The sequence below is a fragment of the Apis dorsata genome, unplaced genomic scaffold (genome assembly GCF_000469605.1).
Source record: "Apis dorsata unplaced genomic scaffold, Apis dorsata 1.3 scaffold_50, whole genome shotgun sequence".
Taxonomy (NCBI): Eukaryota; Metazoa; Arthropoda; class Insecta; order Hymenoptera; family Apidae; genus Apis; species Apis dorsata.
The window spans coordinates 1,210,349-1,234,157 of NW_006263351.1; the positions used below are offsets into that span (position 1 = coordinate 1,210,349).

Below are 23,809 nucleotides of genomic sequence, written 5' to 3' on the forward strand. Positions count from 1 at the left end.
TATAACTAAATAAATAATTCTAATTGATTCTACAACTCAACAACTATTATACTATTATATATATAAATAGCGACAAATATCGAATATATATAGAAATTTTTCTACTTTATATTATTATTCCAATTTATTAGGATCTAAATACAGTATAATAAGAAAATGATGCTTTTAAAATCTGGAAAAAAAATTTAATCAGCGTTATTTGATTAAAAATTAGTTTCTTTAAAATATTTATTTAATTTTACAGAAGAAAAAAATAAATAAATAACAATTTACCTGTACAAAACTATCTAAATTCAAAATAATCAATCCCCCTCCTGTCAGTTTTGGAGAAGTCAAGCATTTTCGAAGTACCACGACATACAATGATTGTATTTTTGATGAACCGTTGTACCAATGTGCTTCGTATCTATATACATGTGCACAATATAGTGAATTTATTTTTGAAATTTTATTGTACAATAAGTAAAATTTGTTTCATTTATGAAAAGAATTATTTGTGTAATTATATCAAATGCAATATCAAATTGAAAATAATTAATGATTGAATAATTAATGATATGCAAAGTATTATGTTATATCATAAGCAAAAACAATTAAAAAATAGAATTTTCCTATAATATAAACATTAAATCAAACAATATCTTAAAACATTAATTTTGAGATATCTCAGTTTTTTATTATTATTATTCTTTTCTTAACTTACTTCAAATTTCTTTCCTAGCTTTGATAAATGGATACATACAATATTCTTACATTGTTTTAAAAATTTCTTCGTTGGCATTTATAAGAAATTGTCCCATAATCGTTAGGAAAAACAGATGAGTTAGTTGAGCAACAGTGTATGCACAGAACGTGAAAAATCTAATCCCCATTTCCATGGTCGACAGCTTTAAAAAATTTAAAAAATAATATCAAATGTTAAAATCATAATATTGATATATCATTGAAAGATTTAGAATTCTAAAAAATCAATAAAACAATAAAAACATTTGCAAATAAAAATATGGCTTGTTTATTAAATTATAATTACAATAATGTATAATCTAAAAGTAAATTATTAATTTTTAAAAAATTAAAACTGAAAATTAAAATTATAATTTAATAAATATATTCAAATCAATATATCTGTATATCAACTTTTGTGTTTGTTTTGATTTCTAGAATTGACAAAAATGTTTCACGACACTTTTACATGCAATATAATATATATTAATGTTCTACATACATTAGATTATATAGCAAATGAGTTTTAACGAACGATATATAACTTACCTTCACGAAAGTACCAGTGAAAGCTAATACTATCATTCCTATGGTAAGTAAGAAGTAATATATGTGGCAGGCGTCTATTTTATCCACGTATCTAGCATGTCGTTGTAATAAAAAGTATATAAAAGAATTGATATGCACGACACTTACATACATATTACTAATTATATACAACAATACTAACTCAACGGCTGTTTTGTGGGCTTTTATGGAATGTTTGACTCTCGTATAAGTTTCATCCATTAGCGTGATATAATTTTCGTCGTAAATCTTTACGTCATCCACTGCATGCTTGAAACGATACCTGATAATATTCATTAATTACATTAAAAATTTTAATCAAATATAATTTTAATCTAAATCGTACAGAGAAATTAACGATGGAAAATAAATTGGAAGACATAAGGGATTAACAACAAATACTTACCCACTGATAGCTAACAAGGCGCATCCATGATGCACAACTTGTACCAAATTCGTATCACAGGCTAGATATATCGAAGACAGTACCAATATTGCTACTATCATATGCATTAATATGGGATAATAATACTTCTCCTCGTCTACGAAATAATAGGTTGGATAGATAAATTCACGGTCTCGTGATACGTTCAAAGGCGCTATGATGTTCAGAATAGGCGGTATTGTCGGTATGACGAGGAACATGAACGCGCAGGAATATACCATAGCTAAATTCAAAGAAGATTAAATGTAGTATAAAAAAAAAAAAAAATAAATAGAGATGGACGAGAAATATAGGAAAGAGCGAGGAAATCTTCTACGTATTCTCAAAACGAAGTATTTAAAAATCATTGTCATTGTTTTATGATATCAGTTTTTGTAATACGAGAAATTCTATTTTTCTTGATCACCTTTGTAAAGAATGCACAGCGTTGTTGCTTTTCTCGAATACAATTCCAAAATCTCCAATTCCTTCTTCGATCGTTTTATCAACCGATCGGATATGATGTCATTTAGAAGTTCTCTGAGCTGCAATTTTAATAACACTGATTATTAATATTAATCATAAAGAATAAACAAAATTGTAGATTTTTCACTTTATTCTCATTCAAAACATAGTTATATTCCTTGAATAAGCAAATAATTGCTGCGTTCAAATATGGTATTTGATCCGAAAAGACTTCGAAGCTGTAGAACATTATTACCCGTGATATCTGTATAAATAATAATAATAATATAAATAATTTATTACTTCATATCAATTCTTTTTCTAAATAAAATGAGTCTAATATAAAACCTGCGTTGCAAGGTCAAGAAGCATTATGACGGATACAGTAAATCGCATGCAAGTCTTGGTAAATCTTTCTTGAAAAGGCCATACACCAACTAATTGCCCAAAAAATTTATTGATTTTCAGATATTGATTCATTATTGTTTCCTTGTCCATCTTGTAAACAGTAATAATACTTTATCACGGAATGGTTAAAAGAAATACAAGTGTGTTTGTATGACTTTATTCGTTTGTTTAGCCAATCCTTGGGAAACGTTTACCATAAGTGTTCATGTCCATGAAGAAACTGTTATGGTTAGATAGTATAAATGCATATTTCCTACAGCAGTAAATAATTTTTATGTTTTCAGACAATTGATTCGCATGATTACTATCTTTCACAAAGATATATGGATTTGATTAATTTATATGGAAAATGGAAAGATATTTTTGCAATAATATAGTAGTTTTTTCTATCTTTGTATTTCTTTCTTCTCTTAATAAGAAAATTGCAACAGCAAGTTAACATATTGTTGTTTGACATATTAACAGTGTTCAAAGACGTAGCAATTTGTATGAACTAAGTGGATGAATGGATCTATACGTAGAGAATGAAAAATTAATGATTGATGCTACACCTTCCACTGCCGGTCTTCATAGTTTAGTTGTAGCGAAACATTCGAAGAATTCATTGATTTATATTTATACGAAAGAATAAATTATCGATATCTATTTTGCAGTTTTATAAAATATAAGTTTCTTATCGAACAATTAAGAAGAAATCGAGAAACATGAGAAAATATCAATGAAATTCGAATTTAATTATTTTAGAATATGAAATAAAATATCCCATTGATTGTTAGATCTATTCTATATCTTGTGTATGCTAAGTCTCTTAAAATTTGTCAAAACCAGACAATAGTGCCCTCTGATAGTAATCTTTTAATAATTATATCTATCGGTACATTACCTGGTGAGTAATTAAAAACAAATCAATCAAATATATTTTTAAATTTTTATTAATCAGATAGATATAATATGATTTTCAATTTGTTAAGTTATAAATACAATATTCGATTCAATCTTGTTTTCTATAAAAATATATATTTTATATATTTAATTTACTATTTTTCGCGTTACAGCAATGTTTTACCTGTAAAATTCCAATAGTCATATCAATAATCATTTAAGAAGCTAAATAATAAAAAAAAGATTATATAATATTTTTTATATATATTTTCTAATTAATTTTTTTTTAAATTAAATTTTAAATATACATTTCCTTTTATTTTCCTTTATAAGAACTAAAAATTCTTATTAATTAATAATGATTAAAAAATGAATATATAAAATTTGATTCTAAGTCTCGATAATTTTTTGAAACTTGAATAATTATATCTTGCAACATCCATTTTTCTGTTTTCTGAGCAAAAAATTCAACAAACAGATATTGCATCTTTTTAGAATGAACAAGAAATCACGAAATCTTGAAGTGAGTAACAATGATATTTCTATTATTCTATTCTTTTATAGTTTATCTAAAATTGCACTTATTTAAAGATTCATTTATTCATTTGACGATAATACTTATAAATATGTTATTATGTATTTTTTTTCATATATATTGAATTAGAAGAAAGAAAAAAGATATGACATTTATTTAATATATAAATATCCTTTATGCGTAAAACAACAAATAACTAAATCTAATTAACTCTATAATAATAATTACTATACTATTATACAAATAGCTATAAATACTAATAAGTTGCATCAACAAATTCTTTGAATTTTCTATTTTATATCTTTAATTTCTCTTCCAATTTATTAAGATCTAAATACAGTGTAATACGAAAATGATGCTTTCAGAATCTGAAAAAAATTCACTCAATATTATTTGATCGGATATAATTTCTTTAGAATAGTTATCCAATTTTAAAAGAGCTCACCTGTACAAAGCTGTCTAAATTCAAAGCAACAAATCCCCCTCCCGTCAATTTTGGCGGACTCAAACATTTTCGAAGTACCAATACATATAATGATTGCATTTTCGACGAACCATTGTACCAATGTGCTTCATATCTATATACACACACACATTGTGATGAATTGAATTTTTTATTATATAATATTATACTTTGATTTATAAATCATGTAATTATATCACATGAAGTACAAAATAGTAATTGAATAATCGAGAATATATTAAATATGATGTTAAATACGCTAAAAAAGAAAAAAAAATAGAATTTTCATTGAATTTCAATAATGCAGAATATAAATACTTTATTTATATATCTATAATCCACATGCAAATGTTATTTAATTGTAATTTTAATGATAAATGAAATATCTTCAAATGATAATCAATAATTCCATTTTTTCTATTCTTTCAGTTCTTTCAGTTATATTATTTAGTTTTATTATATTTTTTTTTTAATTATTTATAATTTTCCCTATTTTAATAATCAATAATAATCTTACATTGTTTTGAAAGTTTCTTCGTTGGCATTTATGAGAAACTGTCCCATAATCGTTAAGAAAAATAGATGGATTAATTGAGCTATAGTGTATGCGCAGAATGTAAAGAATCTTATCCCCACTTCCATGGTCGACAACTGAATTTGAATGGAATAATATCAAATTATTAAATCAGAATTGTGTACAGAGTAATCATATATTCTTAGAGAATAGATTCTAAAGACAAAAACAAATAAAAATATCAATTGAGATTTGTTTATCAAATTATAAACAATTTACTTTTACATTAGAAGGAAGATAATATTCAATATTAAATGGTTTTAGATAGTATAAATGTTGTCTATCCTAATCGAACAAAATTTCTTTTAATTCAATAAAATAATAAATCTGTAATATTTTGTAAAATTTTTTAAACTTTTACGTTCACTTTGATCTTTAGAACCAACCCTTCATAGATATTTCATTTTTATATATACCAGAGTACTAATATACTCTGTATATTACTCTGAATAGTAACTTGCCTTTAAGAAAGTACCGGTGAAAGCTAATACTATCATTCCTATGACAACTAAGAAGTAATGTATGTGGCAGGCGTCTATTTTATCCACGTATCTAGCATAACATGTTATAATAAAAAGTATATAAAAGAGTTGATATATATATGAGATTTACATACAAATTATCAATTGTGTACTAACTCAACGGCCGTTTTGTGAGCTTTAATCGATTGCCGAATTTTTACATAAGTTTCATCCATTGAGGCGTCTATATAATATCCGTCGCAAAACTTTACGTCATTCACTGCATGCTTGAAATGATATCTGTATTCATTTTCATTGATTACAATCAAAAATTTAATATAACTTTAATATTTAAATCCTAAAGAAATTAATGATAGAAAAGAATAATAATAAATTGAAAGAGATTAACAAATACTTAATGCTCACCCACTGATAGCTAGCAAGGCGCATCCGTGATGCACAATTTGTACCAAATTTGTATCGCAGGCCAGATATACTGAAGACAGTACCAATATCACTGCTATCATATGTGTCAATATGGGATAATAATATTTCTCCTCGTCTACGAAATAATAGGTTGGATAGATAAATTCACGGCCTCGTGATACGTTCAAAGGCGCTATGATGTTCAGAATAGGCGGTATAGTCGGTATGACGAGGAACATGAATGCACAGGAATATACCATAACTAAATCCAAAGAAGATTAAATGTAGTGTAAAAAAAAAAAAATAAATAAATAAATAAATAAAGATGGAGGAGAAATGTAGGAAAGAGCGATTCTTTCACTTTCTCCTACGTATTCTCAAAACGAGATATTTGTGTTAAAAATCGTCATTCCATGATATCAATTTTTGTAATACAATTTTATCTTCTTATTCGTAACCTTTGTAAAGAGCGCAGAGGGCTGTTGTCCTTCTTGAATACATTTCCAATATTTCTAATTCCTCCTTCGATCGTTCCATCAATCGGTCGGATACAATGTCGTTTAAAAGTTCTCTGAGCTGCGGTTTTAATACACTGATAATTATCCTAAAGACTGTAGAATAAACAAGATTGTAGAGTTTCACCTTATCCTCGTTTAGAATATAGTTGTATTGCTTGAATAAGGTGACAATTCCTGCATTGATGTATGGCAATTGATCCGATAAAACATCCAAACTGTAGAAAACTATAACTCGTGATATCTATAATATAATATAAATCGAATAAAATAATAAAATAATTTATTTGATATTAATTCGATTATTAAAAATTGATATGATATGTATAAATAATGAAATAGTATAAATTTATAATACCTGTGTTGCAAGGCTAAAAATCATTATGGTAAACGTGACGAATCGTATGCAAGTTTTGAAAAATTGTTTCTGATATGGCCATACACCAACTAACTGTCCAAAAAATTTATTGATTTTCAGATATTGATCCTCTATTTCTCGTTTGTCCATAATCATATATAAACAATAATAACGATTTATCACAGGATTATTGAAAAAAAAATAAATGTAATTATTTCTGTACCGTCAACGATCCTGTTCAATTGTTAGTCGATCCATCGGTTTTCATGTCCACAAGAATACTGTCATAAGAAACAGTCTAAATGTAAACGTGGATGTTGATCATAGTAACAATAAATAATTCCTTTTCAAATAATTGTTTTGCATGATTACTCGTTTTTACAAAGATATATGGATTTGATTAATTTATATAGAAAATGGAAAGATATTTCCTTAAGAATAATAACATTTTCTATCTTCCTATTTCTTTCTTTTCTTAATAAGAAAATTGCAAGATCAACTTAACATACAACTTGTTGTTCGACATGTTAACAGTGTCCAAAGAAGTAGTAATTTGTATGAACTAAGTGGATGAGTGGATCCATATGTAGAGAATGAAAAATTAATGATTGATGCTACACCTTCCAGTGCTGGTCTTCATAGTTTAGTTGTAGCGAAACATTCGGACAATTCATTGACTTATATTTATACGAAAGAATAAACTATCGATATCCATTTTGCAGTTTTATAAAATATAAGTTTCTTATTGAACAATTAAGAAGAAATCGAGAAACATGAGAAAATATCAGTGAATTTAATTATTTTAGAATATGAAACAAAATATTCCATTGATTGTTAAATCTATAATATATCTTATGTGTGCTAAGTCTCTTAAAATTTGTCAAAATTAGATAATAGTGTCCTCTAATAGTGATTTTCTAATAGTTATACCTATGATCGGTATATTATCTGGTGAGTAACTAAAAAGTAAATCAATTAAATGTATTTTTAAATTTTTACGTGACATGATTTTCAATTTGTTAAATTATAAATACAATAAATAAAATTACAATTTTTATTTTTCTTTGTAAAAATTAAAAATTGTTATCAATTAATAATGATTGAGTACATAACAAAATCTGATTTTAGTTACTGAAACTTGATATTATTATAACATTTTTTGTATGAGGATAAAAAAAATAAAAAAATTGTATTCATTTCCAAATGAACAAGAAATCATGAAATCATCTTGAAGTGAGTACCAATATTTTTTACTATACTTATCATTTATCAAAATTTCTATAAGTTTACTTATTGAATATATTGAATCTATTGATCTTAATCTTACAATACAATAATCAGAACTTTATTACTTTTCATGTGTACTGTATTGGAAACAAAAAAAAGAAAGGAAAAAAAAAGATATCATAGTTTATATTTAACATGAATATACTTTATGCATGAAACAATAAATAACTAACCCTAATTAATTCTACAACTTAATTAATATACTATTATATAAATATAAATACCGACAATTGCATGTACATCATTGAATTTTCTACTTTATATATTATATAGTTAATCTATTAATCATCAATTTATTAGGATCTAAATACGGTATAATATGAAAATGATAATTTTAAGATCTGGAAAAAATTAATGTAATTTAATCAGAAATTATAAAATATTTGTCTAATTTTATGTAAAAGGCTCACCTGTACAAAACTGTCTAAATTCAAAGCAATTAAGCCTCCTCCTGTCAATGTTGGCGGACTCAAACATTTCCGAAGTACCAGTACGTATAATGATTGCGTTCTCGATGAACCATTGTACCAATGTGCTTCATATCTATACACATAATATAATGAATTGAATCGTTAATTCTATTGTATGATATATACTTTATGACTTATGAAAATTTACATAATCTTTTGAAATATAATATTCAATTTAAAATAATTAAAGATTGAACAATCAAGAACGTAGAAAGTTAAATATATTAAAGAAAATATATAAAAGAAATAAAATGCTTATTGAATTTCAATAATACAGAATGTAAATACTTCATTTATTAAAACCAAATACAAATAATAATTAATATTTATCTGTGACTTAAACATTCAATGAAATGATGCTTTCAAATGATAATTTATATATTACCACTGCATATTTTTTTTTATTAATTTTCAATTGTATTGTATAATTTATTCGATTCTATTATTACTTTCTTTCTTTTTTAATTTATTTCAAATTTTAATGATCAATACATATAAAAATCTCACATTGTTTGAAAAATTTCATCGTTGGCATTTATAAGAAACTGTCCCATAATCGTTAAGAAAAACAGATGAGTTAATTGAGCAACAGTGTATCCGCAGAACGTGAAGAATCTTATCTCTATTTCCATGGTTGATAGCTAAATTTGGACAATAATATCAAATATTAAATCAGAATAGTATAATTTGTTAATATATAATGTATTTTTGGAAGATTTTGATTTTAAAGACAAAAACAAACAAGAATATCGATTGTATAATTATAAGCAATTTATTTTTGTGCCAAAAGAATTGAAACAGAGATTGAATGAGATAGCTTTCTCTTTGTCACATTGACGCTCCATTCCATCTCGCTTCATTCAAAATGTTTTCTTATTTAATAAATAAATCTCACCCGACATTTTTCTACACTAATTTTGTATTTTAGAATAGATCCTCCAAAGATATTCCATTTTATATGTAGAACATTGTGTATATGTGTATATTTTGCAAACTAGTTTTAACGAATGGTGACTTACCTTTAGAAAAGTACCGGTAAAAGCTAATACTATCGTTCCTATGATAAGTAAGAAGTAATATATATGGCAGGCGTCGATTTTGTCCACGTATCTAGCATAACGATGTAATAAAAAAATATATAAAAGAATCGATATATATGACATTTTACATACTATATTACTAATTGTAAACGACAATACTAACTCAACGGCTGTTTTGTGAGCTTTAATGGATTGTTTAACCTTTTTATAAGTTTCATCCATTAGGAGGTCAATATAATTTCCGTCGGAAAACTTCATGTCATCCACTGCATGCTTGAAATGATACCTATGTTCATTTTCATTAATTACAGTGAAAATTTTAGATGGGCGTAATTTTAACACAATATCTAAACCCTACAGAGAAATTAATGATAGAAAAGAAAGTAAATGAATAAACGGGTTCTAAGGGATGAAAGATGTGCGGTTAAAACGTGAACTACTCACCCGCTTATTGCTAACAAGGCGCATCCATGATGTACAATTTGCACCAAATTTGTATCGCAGGCTAAATACACTGAAGACACTATTAATATTACTGTTGCCATGTACGTTAGTATGGGATAATAATATTTTTCCTCGTCTATGAAAAAATAGGTTGGATAGATAAATTCACGGCCTCGTGATTCGTTCAAAGGCATGATGATGTTCAAAATAGGTGGTATAGTTGGTATCATGATGAACATGATCGCGCTGGAAATTACTATAACTGAAGAAAATGAAATGTAAGATAAAAGTAAAATGATGAGAAATGTAGGAAAAAGTAAGGAAATTGATGATACAATTGATATTAAGTAATGTATCATTAAGAAAGATATAATTAATTTCTAAAATTTTATTTTCATTTAAAAATATTTCATTTAAAAATTTTATTTTTGCATTTCGTATTTTTGTTTTTATATGCATGAATATAAATTTATATTAAATAATATAATATACAAGTACATATAATATTGTTAAAACAATAAAGAAAAAAATTTTTTATAATAAATTACTAATAAGAATAATTATAAATATGATATATCTTTATAATATTTAATTATAAAAATAGATAACAATTAAGTGTATATGGAATGGGCATGAATGTTAAAAAGTTAAATGATTAGTTTTATACATTCCATATAATATTTTTTCAGGATAAATATTTAGAAGAACTATTATACACCTGATAATAACATTGATAAAAATTGTATAATTATTATAATAATAACTGATTAACTGTTTTAAAAAATATATTAATAAAATATAGATTTATTTTTTAAATAATTTTTCTTAAGTGATCAGTATTTCCTTATACGTTTTTTTACATATATATTTTTTATTTGTTACCTTCATAAAAAATGCAGAGTGTCGTTGCCCTTTTTGAATACATGTTCAAAATTTCTAACTCTTTCTTCGATCGTATCATCAGCCGATCAAATATGATGTCATTTAGAAGTTCTCTGAGCTGTGATTTTAATAACCAAATTATTATAATTATTCTAAAGATCGTAGATATAAAATAAAATTATAAATTTTTACCTTATCCTCGTTTAAAATATAATTATACTGTTTGAATAAGAGGATGAACACAGCATTCAAGTATGGCAATTGATTCGATAAGGCATCCAATGTGCAGAACACTATTACCTGATATATCTATAATATAATCTATAATATCTATAATATTATTTGTAATATTTATTATTTAATATTAACATTTTAAAAAAATATAGATAGCAATAATTTATTTTAAATTATATTGGTTCATTTCAAGACCATATATTATATGATATTTCCATATAATAACCGTAATTTCTCTTTGAAGAGAAATATAACTAAAATTTCATTTAGGAGATGAAAATAATAGGCAAATTTTAATTTGATTTTAATTACTTATTTTTTATATATGTAATACAATCAAAAGGAAATCTCAAAGTTAATTATCCAATTGATCTTTGATCACAAAATATGGAAATTAAAGACAAGTGCCTTCAATTTTATGCTTCTTTATCTATATAATTTTATTTTTTATTAAATCATCCCATAAGTAATATCGTTTTAACTTTAATGGAATTCTAATAAAATTTCATTGTCATAATATTATATACAAAATAAAAAACACACAATTTTTTGAAGTTGAATTAAAAGAACATGATCAATGTAACATATTAACATCATTATTTTATTTATTTATTTATTTATTTTTTATTTTTATGACGAATAAGAATCTTATAATAAATAATTATTTGTAATTTAAAACGAAATTACTTACTAGGCATAGCCTAATCTAATACCTGCGTTGTAAGAGTAAGGATTATTATGGCGGATATAGTTAGTCGTATGCAAGATTTGGTAAATCTTTCTTGATAAGGCCATACACCAACTAGCTGTCCAAAAAATTTGTTGATTCTCAGATATTGATCCTCTATTGCTTGCTTGTTCATGATCTTGTAAATAATAATAATAATACTTTATCATAGGATAGTTGAAAAGAATTAAATGCAATTATTTGTATATGATCAATGATCTATTCATCTATTAGTCAATCCTCAAGAAACGTTTATTATCATCAGTATTCATATCCACAAGAAACTGCCATGATCAGACTGTCTAAATGTAAAACATGTATGTTTTCAATACTGTAATAATAGTATTAAATAATTCTTTTATCTTTTTAAATAATTGCTTTACATAACTACTTGCTTTTACAAAGATATATAGATTAATTTATGTGGAAAATGGAAAGGTATTTTGCCTAATAATAATGAAGCTTTTTCTATCTTCGTTTTTCTTTCTTAATAAGAAAATTGTAGGAACAATTTAACATAATTTTATTATGATATAATAGCAATATCTAACGACGTAATAATTTGTACGAACTAAGTGGATAAATGGATCTATATGTACGATGTGAAAAATTAATGACCGATGTTACACCTTCCAATATTGGTCTTCATATTTTTATAGTAGAAACATTCAGACGATTCATCGTTTTGTATCTATACGGAAGAATATATTGTTGTTATCTATTTTTTCACAAGATATAAGTTTTCTTATCACATGAGAGAATGTGATTCGATTTCCATCCTGGCTTTTTTTGTTTGCGGCTCTATATTCTATAGCTCCCTTCATGGCTGGTTCCTCATTTCTTTCTACTTGAAACAGGGAGACTTCGACCCTATAATTATTATCCAGGTATATACTATAATACATTCTAATTTCAATGTTGTAATGCTTTTGATAATGCTGCAATTAATTTGATAAAGATATATTCATACATGTTTAGAAAATCGATTCCAAATGAATACAAAAATTGATATTGATTGAAATTCCTTTATCAAGTTATTAGCAATCGATAATTTTTAAGTTTGAATTTGAGAAAAAATAAGATAGAATAATGGCCTCTATCATGCTATCGTCTCTATTTTCCTCTTGCTTCTTTTAAACATCTTTTAAAATTATACTATTAAACGGAAAAATATTATATACAAAACTGAAAATTAATTGGATAATTAGAAATCGAAGAACATCGAATTTGAAAAATTTTTTTCACTCTTAATAAGTGTTACTGATATTTATTATTATTAATTTATGTAATTATATGAAATTTATAACGAATAAAATATAGCAAATCATAATAAATATAAATATTATTTCATGCAGAACATTAAATATTCTATGATATTATATTTTATATTTTTCTTTGCAATGGTTAATTTATATTAACCAACTATTTACACAATATTAACTCATTTAATAAACAATATATAATGTTGGTACGAGAAGCAAAGAGGAAGTATACTAGACTTTGTTAAATCGATATTTCGGAATCGATGCATTTTCTGTGCATGTGGTTTAATACCATAATATATTAATAATTTAATAGATAATATTTAAGATTTATATTTTATTTTTTTAATATGATATGAGATATTTACATAAAGATATTTATTATTAATTTATTAAAAATCTATTTACAGATATCTTTAATATTTACTGTATTTCCAGTATAAAATAAATTTTATTTATGGAAATATTTTAGAAATATTACAATTGAATAGCACAATATTAAAAATTTATTAATAAAAATTTAAATCCAATCTTATTAATCTTTCAATAATTATCGATAAATTATATCACATTGAATTATTATTAATACAATGAAAGAAAAAAATAAGCAAATATTATATTTCACATTTGTAATAAGATTATCGGCAAGTAACTTAAGTGCAATCACATAATTAAACGTAATAAGAAATTTTTGTGAACAAAAATATCGCTTGCATAAACATATACCGAACATTTCACTTTCTATCGATTTATGAAGATCGAAAAACTGTGTAATATGAGAAAGACGCTTTTAAAACCTGAAAAAATTCAATTCAGTTATTGTTACTCAATCGTTAACCCCTTTCCTAAGGATAAATTTTTAATATTTTATAAAAATAAGCTGACCTTTACAAAGCTGTCTAAATTTAAAGCGATCAATCCTCCTCCTGTCAGTTTCGGTGGATTCAAACATTTTCGCAGTACTAATAAATATAACGATTGCGTTTTCGATGAACCATAATACCAACGAGCATCGTATCTATAAATATTAATAATTAATTGAATCGTAAATTTTTATTATACTATAATATTTTCTATTACTTCAGAGTTATTAATACTGTTTTTATTTTATCAATTGAAAATATTTGAAGATATTAAAATATTTAATAAAATATATGCAAACTTTATTTAAATGTTTTGATTATGTTAAGTTATATGCAATCGATTTGAATAATTAATATATGTACATATATCATAGCCTCACATTGTTTTAAAGACTTCTTCATTTGAATCTATCAAAAATTGTCCCATGACCATTAAAAAAAGCAAGTGAGTTAGTTGACCAATAGTGAATGTACAAAAAGTGAAGAATCTACCTCCTATTTCCATCGATGCCAACTAAATTTAAAAAAAAAAAAGAAATTTAAAAGGTAATATAACAAAAAGCAGCATAAATAAATATATATATAAGTATAAATAAGTAATGTTATTTTAAAATTTTAAATTTGTTAAATTGTGAACGTATTAAAAACCGAAATTAATAAATTATATTATAAATTAAATTAAGAATTATATATATTTTGAACAATATTGATTCGATTATTGAAAACAGAATGTTTCATTGAATAATAACTTGCCTTTATGAATGTTCCCGTGAATGTTATAATTATCATTCCCAAAAGGATGAAGAAATAGTGTATATGGCAAGCATCGATTTTATTTACATATCTAATATCATATATTAAATAATAAAATTATATTAAAAAAACTTATATAAAAAATAATTCAAATTATATCTATTATACATAATGATACTAACTCAACAGCTTTTTTGTGAGCATCGATGGATTGACTTACTTTTGCATAAGTTTTCTCCATTAACTCATCACTATATTTTTCGTTACAAAGATCAACATTATCCATGGCATGTTTAAAACGATACCTGTGTTTATTTATATTAATTACATAAAATTTAATTTAATATTAATTTAATATAATATTTAATAATAAACTTTAAAGAAAAATTAGTTACTAAAAAAAAATAAAAATTTTTAATATAGCAAATGAATAATATATCATTTTTAAATAAATCGAGTACTTACTTACCCACTGATGGTCAACAAGGCACATCCATGATGTACAACGTGAATCAAATTTATATCACAGGCAATATATACAAAAACGTGTCCAAGACACACTGCTAACATGTGTCCTGTTATGAGATAATAATATTTCTCTTCATCCACAAAATAATAGGATGGATAAACGAGTTCACGATTTCGTGACTCGTTTAATGGCATGATGACATTCATTATTAGTGGTATAGATGGCATGGAGAGAAACATAAATCCACAAGAATATATGCTAACTAAAAATAAAAACAATAAAATATTTGAAAAAAAAAAGAAAAGAAAAGGAATAAAAGTAGAATATATATATAGTTAGAAATAAGAATTCAACATCTGATTTTTGAGTTTACGAAACTCGAATTGTCTTAAAAGTTTCGAAAATTAAAATGCTTATTTTTGTTAAAAATTAAAATATTATAAAATCGAAATCTCCATTAATTGTAAACCAATAATAACGATATCTTTTAGATTTGAAAAAAATCAAATTTTTATATTTTTTCTTTCTTTTTTACTGTTTAAAGAATTGTTTGCTTGCTCTTCACCTTCGTAAAAGGAACAGAAGAACATTGCTCTCTTAAAATATATTTCAAAAATTTCTTCTTCCTCCTTTGACCGTTTCACCAGTCGATCGGATATAATGTTATGTAGAAGTTCTCTGAGCTATGCTTTTAAAATTATAATTTTAATAATTATACATATACAGAGTATTAATTTTTACTTCATAAACGAGAATCAATTTGTGTTCAAACATTTTTTAAAAATATGAAATTTTTTTGATGTTAGTTTAAGAATAGTTTAATCATAATATTTATAGAATTAATTATTTTTCACCTTTTTCTCATTCAAGATATAATTGTATTGCTTGAGTATAAGGGCAAATCCTAAATCAATATACGGTATTTGATCTGATAAGACGTCGACGCTGTAAAACACTGCTACCCGTGATATCTATATTTTAATAACATTTTAACAATTATAACTCAATTTCTTAAAAAATATTTAAAATATTTTTTTAATACCAAACTTTCTTACTACAATAAACTAACCACAACTCTTTCATTTAATATAATAATTTCACAAACATGTTATTTTGATAACAATTGTATTATTACCTGTGCTATAAAGGCAATAATCATTACAATAAGAATTATGAAACGTATGAAAAATTTCATGAATTTTCCCTGATCAGGCCACACACCAACAAGCTGTCCGAAAAATTTGTTATCCTTGAGATATAACTCTTCCATTGCTTGTTGATCCATATTTTATCACACAATATTTTATCACAAGATCTCTTTTATCTTTTAGACTATCCTCGAGAAGCGTTTCTCAAGTTTTCAAATCCACGAAGAAATTGCCATGACTAGGACAGTTTAAGTGCAAATGTGAATATTCTCCACTGCAATAGTGACAGTAGTAAGTAATTCTTTTATCATTTCAAATAATTGTTTTATAAGCAATGTGAGATTACTCGTAATACAAAGATATATAGGTTTGATTACTTTATATGAAAAATGAAAGCATTTTATATTGTACAGAGTAATGGCGGCTTTTACTATCTTTTTTTTTTCTTTTTACGAAGAAAAAAGAAATTGCAAGAATAACTAAACATGATTTAATTCTAGATGTAGTAGCTATGGCTAGTGATGCGGTAATCTGTATGCACTAAGTGGATAAGTGGATCTATATGAGGGGATTGAAAAATTAATGGTGGAAAGTATTCTTTTCAATACTCGTCCCAGCATTTTAATCACAGTATAACATTCGTAGCAAGAATATTGCATTATGCCAAATTGTGAATTTTATTCTTATTATATAAGTGCATGAATCGTTTTTACGAATAGAAAAGAATAATCTATTTTTTCTTGTATTTTGATGTTTTTAAAGTATAAAATTTTCTTGTTTGTAAAATATTTTCATGCATTTTGAAAGAAAGAAATATAGTAAAGAATGAATGAATATTATTCGAATATTATGAATATTAAGAACGAATGAATATTAAGAACGAATGAATATTATCGAAAAAGTTTTGCTTTTTTTCTATTTTAATCATTTTTTATTGATCATCAATTGGAAATAATTTTTTATATAGATATAGATACATAAAAATTCCAAGATATATATTTCGAAATAATAATGTGTTATTTATATACGTATAAAATTTTTTTATATTCATCTATAAAAAGAACATAAATAAAGTGTAAATACATATATAAATTACCATATTGTTTATAATATATTGAAATTAATATCCAGAATCACGTGCATATTGCCCTCTTCACGTGGTATCTGGTACTATATCTCTGCATTATCCTGTAAGTAATTATAAATAATTAAATATTTTTCAAAGCATTTTTAATTTTTAATAAAAATATTAAATGAAAATACTAAAATGAAAGGGTATATTATTTTATTCGTTATTTTCAGCACTTATATAACTAAATATATTTTTAGAAATCTATATGTCTTACTAAAGATTTACAGTTCTTCGCCATAGATGGCAGTAACTATCAGCGGTAAATTTAAAAAGAAAATCTTATACTTTTCAAATTTTTAAAAATAGTAAAAAAAAAATTAAGAAAAAATATATTTATATTTATTTATTTTTCTATAAATTTCTATAAATCAATAAATGATTAATTATTGTTAGTGATTAACTGTGAAAATAAACTATTCTAATATAATTTTGTTATTTTTATTTTATATCTATGTAAATATTCCATTCAAATAAAATTTTAAAAAAACCCATGCTATGTACCATAGAATCTCTTAATCGAATAAAGAAGAAAAATAGAATTGATTTAAAATTTCATTTTTGTGAATATTCAATAGTTTATAAAATATTTAATACGAATTTGTGATTTTTCTTTTTTATTGTGCAAATAATACGTACGTTAAAATATATTATACTTGGCAACTGTTCTTTTGAATAATTAATGGCATTCAGACAGATTTTAATACGGTAAAATACGAGACACTCGTTTTCACGACCTAAAACGAATATCGTGTGAAATGCATTCGAGAATACTCGATTGTATTGCAAAGTTGATTAATGGCTTACCTCTGCAAAAGTATTCAAGTTTAGTTGCACTAATCCACCGGCTGTTAACAGAGGGGGATTCAAATTTCTTCGCAGAATCAGAACGAATATTGCTTGAATTTTATATTGCACATTATACCAATATGGTTCGTACCTATTACGATATCACTATTTATATAAATTGTAATTAACAAAATAGATCTACAAAAATAAAAATTTACGATAAATATTATCAGGCAATCAAAATTTTATTGTGTTTATTTAGTAGATAAGAAAAATGCAAGAAATGTAGAAAACAATTTTTATTCATTAATAAAACTCTTAATATAACTCTTAATATAATTTATTTATTATGCTTAATAGAAAAAATTATAAATTGTATTTTGTAAAATTTAACATTCTGTTCGACATAATTATCCAGGTTTAACAAAAGTATATATATACAGAGTGTTAATATATTCATAGGAGCTTAAGGATCGATTATAGAAATCGAAACAAATTTTAATGTAAAGTATTAATATAAAAATATATATATATATTTTATATTATTTTTTTTTTATCAAAAAAAGAATGACACAATTTTTTTGATCACATAAAAAAATTATTATACGTAATAAAAATGATTTTGTTACATTATAGTTAATACTTACATATCCCAATAAACATTGTTATGTGAATCAATAACGAATTGGCCTTGAGCTGTGAGGAAGAAAATGTGCACCACTTGAGCAATCACATATCCGTAATACTGATTAGTTTCCATGGACCATGTTATTGTAGCTATCTTTTTTTTTTTTTTTTTTTTTTTTTAATAATATTTTTTAGTCAATTTTACACAACTATCAGAGATTCACCAAGAATGAAGATCGCTCACCTTCATCATCGTGACAGTAAGACACAAAATTGATGCACCCACTTGCGCGAAGATATTCATAGAGAAAAAATCCTCGATTTGGGCGAGATATCTAATTTTAAAGCTCGATTTTCATGTGTTCAATAATTTAACCAAGCGCGTTAGAGTATCAATAAAGTGATATTATAATCAATGCGAATAAGAAAATTCGTATTTCTCTGATCAATTTTCAGATTGTAAAATTGAGAATTTGTTAAAATACTTTAGAAAATTATCAAAGAACTATTATTTAAAAATTGTATTAATTATTAATTTAAATTTTTAACTAAATCACAAAGGACAAAAAACAACAACGACAAAAATTCGAACATCATTATACTAACGCAAGCGCCCGTTTGTGAGATTTAATGGCGTAGCACAATCTTCTATATATTTTTTCATCCACTTTCGCATCTTTCCTCAACAAGTACAAATCGTTCAAGCTATTTTTGAAGCGATAACTGCAAAATTATATTTCTAAAATATTATTATTAAACAGGATATTATTATTATTACTATATATTTATTATTATATTTATATTTATTATTATTATATTATTATTATTATTAAGCATCTTTGAAGAGTCATTTCTAGAGATCAAAATAAGTATAAAAGTTGATATAGAAAAATATCGATTGAGACTTATTTATTGAATTATAAATTGAATTTTACGTTGGATGAAGCGAGACAGAGACAGATCGCTCTGTCTCCATCACCTTATTCAACATATATTTTTATATATATATTTTTTTTTCTTTTAATAAATTACATTGTTATGTCGTTAAAAAGGAAACAACATGCATCAACGATGAGCAAATAAGCATTATTGCATGTAATATCAGAACTTACCCTGCAAGGGCGAGCAATCCGCAAGCGTGTTGCACGACGTAGACCAGTGTTGTGTCCGTTGCAATGAACACGCACATCGCCGTGAACAACGATACGATCGAGAATATCAAAATGGGATAATAATAATCGGCCTCATTCTCGATGTAGTAATACGCTGGATATATCTGGATCCTCGGCCGTGACTCGTTCAAGGGTATGAATATATCCAACAAAATAGGCGTCAAGGGAAGGATCAAGAAGAGGACTGCACAAAAGTACGCGTTTACTGCAATGTATCATCAATGTCAAGGTTTAATTATTGAGAATATATGATTATTATGCGAATTTATTTATTTTTTTAAACGTAATTAAAAGATTCTTCTCATGAATAATATTTTTAAATAGTATTTTCTTTTTTTTTCTTTTTAATCTAATTTGAATATTGTAAGAAGCGTATATATTAGATATATTTTATTCTATATATCATATTATATGCAAAAATATATAGAGGAAAAATATTCAATGAGATGAGGAAAATAGATTTTGAATGATACAGAATTTTAAATCTTTAGTAAGTAAATCTTTTTTTGTCAAATGGCAATTGCAATAAAGGAATGGTATTTCAAATATATATTTTAATAGCAATTCATTATAAACATTGTTTTGAAATGAATAGATATTTTGATTGAAATATAAAGAAATTACTTTATATAATAGCATTTTAAATAAGTAATTTTAACTTTAATGTTATTACAGTACTAAGCCATTGTATAATATAAAAGAATTCAATCTATTCTCAATCAACCGAAGTAAATTATTTATGGAATATTAAACTAGGCTGAAATATTGCAATGTTTCTCGAGTTCTACTTTTGATTAATAACTAATAGAAGCAACAAAATCGTAAGTTTATGTATATTAACACCTGTTCTATAAAACTAAGAAAATTTTATATTTTTAATTTTATATTTATATTAAATTTAAAATTTTATATTTTAATAGTAATTATAAATAAATTACAGTGGAGAGAATTAATTTGAGATTAGAGAAAATTGATTGATCGATATATTGCCATCTTACCTACGTATATTAATATAAAGAATAAACTTTTGTCAGCGTATTTTTCCAGGATCATTTCCTCCTCGTGTGTTTTCTTCTTTTGCCAATCATTCAGAATACTCGTGAACAATTCCTTGAACTATCCAAATACAAAGAAACGACTAAAATATTAATCTCACTTCACTTGTCATTTTTCGATAATTTGTAATTATCGAAATTTCTCACCTTTTGCTCATTAATAATAAAATTGTTGTATTTTATCATTAGGAGAATAGCCACCACTAGAAATGGAATTTGATCCATTGCAACATTTAGACTAAAGAATAGTATTATGTTGCTTCCCTACCATAAAATTAATCAAATGATCATTGTCAAATTAAAAAATTAATAAAGAAAACATTCTTTGAGTTATCTTAAACTTTCTCAAACTGTATCAAACTTGAATTGAATCAATTTCGATTCGATACAATATCAAAGTTTTCAACTTTGAAGATGTAAATTGTAATATTTGCAAAACAAATATACATTGTCGATACATTGTCAAACTCTCTCAAACTCCATTAAACTTGGATCAAATTGAATTAATAAATGATTGATACATTAACAGAATTGTTTTTGAAAATAATAAATAATAATATTTAGAAAATAATAATATTCTATCAGCACATTGTCAAACATTTTCAAACTGAATCAAATTTGGATTGATTAGAACTGAAAATATAAACTATAACATTTTCAAAGTATCAGCATATTGTTAAATTTTCAAAATATCAAACTTGGATTGAATCAATTGAATTTGATACAATAGATACAATAGAGTTTTCATCCCCAAAATATATTGAATTCAAATAATATATTGAACTTCGATTAAGTCAATTCGATTCAAGATATCAAAGATCTCATTTCTAAAGATAGAAAATGTAATATTTACATTTTACAAACATTGTTGATAAAAAAACACGATATTCCAATATTATTAATAATAGACAAAGTGTCTAATCATTATAACTATAGTATTGGTTTTTTTTCTCTCTTTTTTTATAATAATAAATCAAACACACCTGTGTAAGATGCGCCATGATCGCTATTAACTCTATAAAAATACGAGGAATCATTTTGCGTTTTTGATTCGGCCACATGCCAACGATGATTAAATATATTTTATTTATTTTTAAATATCGTTCCAGTCGTTGTATATCCATGTTATCACTAGGCAGTCCAACCGACAGACTGTCTATGTAGTTTTCTGGCAATCGATGACTTAATAACTCGTGTTTTAATCGCAATTCATATACAGTTCCGAGTCTTGTTTGAACATTGAAAACGTTTAAGAATTGATAGATACGTATGCACCGTACGATACATAAAGTGACTCAATATTTAATTTCCAATGATGTCACACGCGTGTCATTCGTCCATTAGCGTTATTGTAACAATATGTTCTCGAACATATCATTCATATTACTTAACCAAACTCTTAAGCAATTATAGTTTTTACATTGCTATTTTTATTATCGTGGATCGCGTATTGGAATTAATAATGAAATATGAAACACGATTCGTTAGTTAAAAGATATGAAAGACCAAACTAAATTTTTGTGCAGTGGGTAAAAAAAGTGGATATTCGTGTAGTTAATTTTTTTCTTTTTGTAATAAATATATATAAAATTACAGTGATTCACAAATGTGCAGATTAAGTATTTTTAATAAAGAGGAAAAGAAGAATGTAAAAAATATAGAAATTTAAAAATTGAGAAATTATTCTTGCAATATCCTATTATTATTCTACTGCCAAATTCTTATATTTTCTATATTATTCTTTTCTTATACATTATTAAATTCATTTTTAATTTACATATGTAAAGAACGTAACGTAATTACTTCTATTTATTTCTTCGTAATAAAATTAATACGAAAAAAAGAAAAGATAATGAATTTCATATCAGTGATCATGAATTTTAATCATTTTAATCCTGATCACTGATACGTAAAATAGGTAAAAAAGAAAACTGTACATAAATTGTCTCGTTAAAAATTGTTTTTTTTGCAAAAGATTGAATTTGAAAATTCAAATCGATATTCCTTGACTATGCATGTTTAATATCTCGATTTTCCAGCGGATTTAAGCGTTATAATTTTATTCTACATTTTTTTTTTTTTTTTTACATTTATTTTCACACATAAGAGTAATCCCTTGCCGATTCATATTTAACACTCGAATTAGCTCGAATTTTACTTGGAAATTATTCAAGTTTAATTTTTTTTTTTTACCTACTCAATAATAATAAGAAACATGTATCGTGTCAATAATTTAATCGTTCTAATTCACGGATAAAAAAAGGTAAATCCCTGGCACGATCGATGCGCTCATTCGTTAAGTATTTTCTTTTTCTCGTTTCCTTTTTTTTTTTTTTTCTTTTCTTTTCTTTTAATCTAGAACGGAAAGTCCAAAGATATCGTCCGCGCATCGTACGTGTACCGAAGTTACAATAGAGCGGAAGGTATGTACTAATTGGATGCAGCCTTTCAGCCGAAGCAGCAACGGGGGTTGGTTTAGATTGGAAGAGCAGCGTGGGCTGCGGCTGGCTACGACGGATCGGGTTACACAAAGGCAGCTTTTTTAATTGGATAACGTCATATCGACGCGTTCACACGCGTATGCCAACTTTTTTTCCCATCGATTTGCTTGCTGCTGGTCCGCCATCGGCCACCTATGGGACGGCCGCGCCCGCCAC

At 25.2% G+C, this 23,809-nt stretch overlaps 5 protein-coding genes and 1 long non-coding RNA gene across 10 annotated transcripts; 1 reads left to right on the forward strand and 5 right to left on the reverse strand.

Moving 5' to 3' along the window:
• Nucleotides 1–127: 127 nt before the first annotated feature.
• LOC102678144 lies at nt 128–2,882 on the reverse strand. The gene is made up of 9 exons (XM_006608897.2): nt 2,528–2,882; nt 2,328–2,444; nt 2,142–2,259; nt 1,697–1,958; nt 1,454–1,573; nt 1,273–1,363; nt 754–887; nt 274–406; nt 128–172 (listed from the first exon to the last, which is right to left on the reverse strand). The coding sequence occupies exons 1-9, from the start codon at nt 2,675–2,677 to the stop codon at nt 128–130; spliced, it is 1,170 nt and encodes a 389-aa protein (XP_006608960.1). The 5' UTR covers nt 2,678–2,882.
• Nucleotides 2,883–4,158: 1,276 nt separating this feature from the next.
• LOC102677828 lies at nt 4,159–7,112 on the reverse strand. 2 transcript variants are annotated; one of them, XM_006608896.2, is made up of 10 exons: nt 7,025–7,112; nt 6,802–6,894; nt 6,571–6,687; nt 6,387–6,504; nt 5,929–6,190; nt 5,680–5,802; nt 5,503–5,593; nt 4,985–5,118; nt 4,450–4,582; nt 4,159–4,372 (listed from the first exon to the last, which is right to left on the reverse strand). In XM_006608896.2, exons 2-10 carry the CDS (start codon nt 6,823–6,825, stop codon nt 4,328–4,330), a joined length of 1,047 nt encoding a protein of 348 aa, XP_006608959.1. In that variant the 5' UTR covers nt 6,826–6,894; nt 7,025–7,112; the 3' UTR covers nt 4,159–4,327. The 2 variants fall into 2 exon arrangements, with proteins under 2 accessions (XP_006608959.1, XP_006608958.1); XM_006608895.2 differs by having other exon boundaries at nt 6,802–7,083.
• Nucleotides 7,113–7,934: 822 nt separating this feature from the next.
• On the forward strand, nt 7,935–17,829 carry LOC116186680. Of its 4 annotated transcripts, XR_004151703.1 has the most exons (4): nt 16,324–16,675; nt 16,713–16,716; nt 16,881–17,050; nt 17,512–17,694. It is a non-coding gene; the product is annotated as an uncharacterized LOC116186680 (long non-coding RNA). The 4 variants fall into 4 exon arrangements; XR_004151701.1 differs by lacking the exons at nt 16,324–16,675; nt 16,713–16,716 and adding an exon at nt 7,935–8,034; XR_004151702.1 differs by lacking the exon at nt 16,713–16,716 and having other exon boundaries at nt 16,333–16,671.
• Nucleotides 8,247–12,021, reverse strand: LOC102677685 (odorant receptor Or1-like). The gene is made up of 9 exons (XM_006608893.2): nt 11,872–12,021; nt 11,117–11,233; nt 10,925–11,042; nt 10,043–10,304; nt 9,762–9,884; nt 9,578–9,668; nt 9,066–9,199; nt 8,499–8,631; nt 8,247–8,429 (listed from the first exon to the last, which is right to left on the reverse strand). Exons 1-9 carry the CDS (start codon nt 12,019–12,021, stop codon nt 8,385–8,387), a joined length of 1,173 nt encoding a protein of 390 aa, XP_006608956.1. The 3' UTR covers nt 8,247–8,384.
• On the reverse strand, nt 13,874–16,517 carry LOC102677549 (odorant receptor 49a-like). Its single transcript, XM_006608892.2, has 9 exons — nt 16,368–16,517; nt 16,087–16,203; nt 15,798–15,915; nt 15,233–15,494; nt 14,946–15,068; nt 14,764–14,854; nt 14,391–14,524; nt 14,033–14,165; nt 13,874–13,944 (listed from the first exon to the last, which is right to left on the reverse strand). Exons 1-9 carry the CDS (start codon nt 16,515–16,517, stop codon nt 13,897–13,899), a joined length of 1,176 nt encoding a protein of 391 aa, XP_006608955.1. The 3' UTR covers nt 13,874–13,896.
• On the reverse strand, nt 17,425–22,718 carry LOC102678429 (odorant receptor 22c-like). The gene is made up of 9 exons (XM_006608899.2): nt 22,136–22,718; nt 21,300–21,416; nt 21,096–21,213; nt 20,038–20,302; nt 19,532–19,648; nt 19,170–19,260; nt 18,946–19,079; nt 18,317–18,449; nt 17,425–17,568 (listed from the first exon to the last, which is right to left on the reverse strand). The coding sequence occupies exons 1-9, from the start codon at nt 22,274–22,276 to the stop codon at nt 17,551–17,553; spliced, it is 1,134 nt and encodes a 377-aa protein (XP_006608962.2). The 5' UTR covers nt 22,277–22,718; the 3' UTR covers nt 17,425–17,550.
• Nucleotides 22,719–23,809: the final 1,091 nt, after the last annotated feature.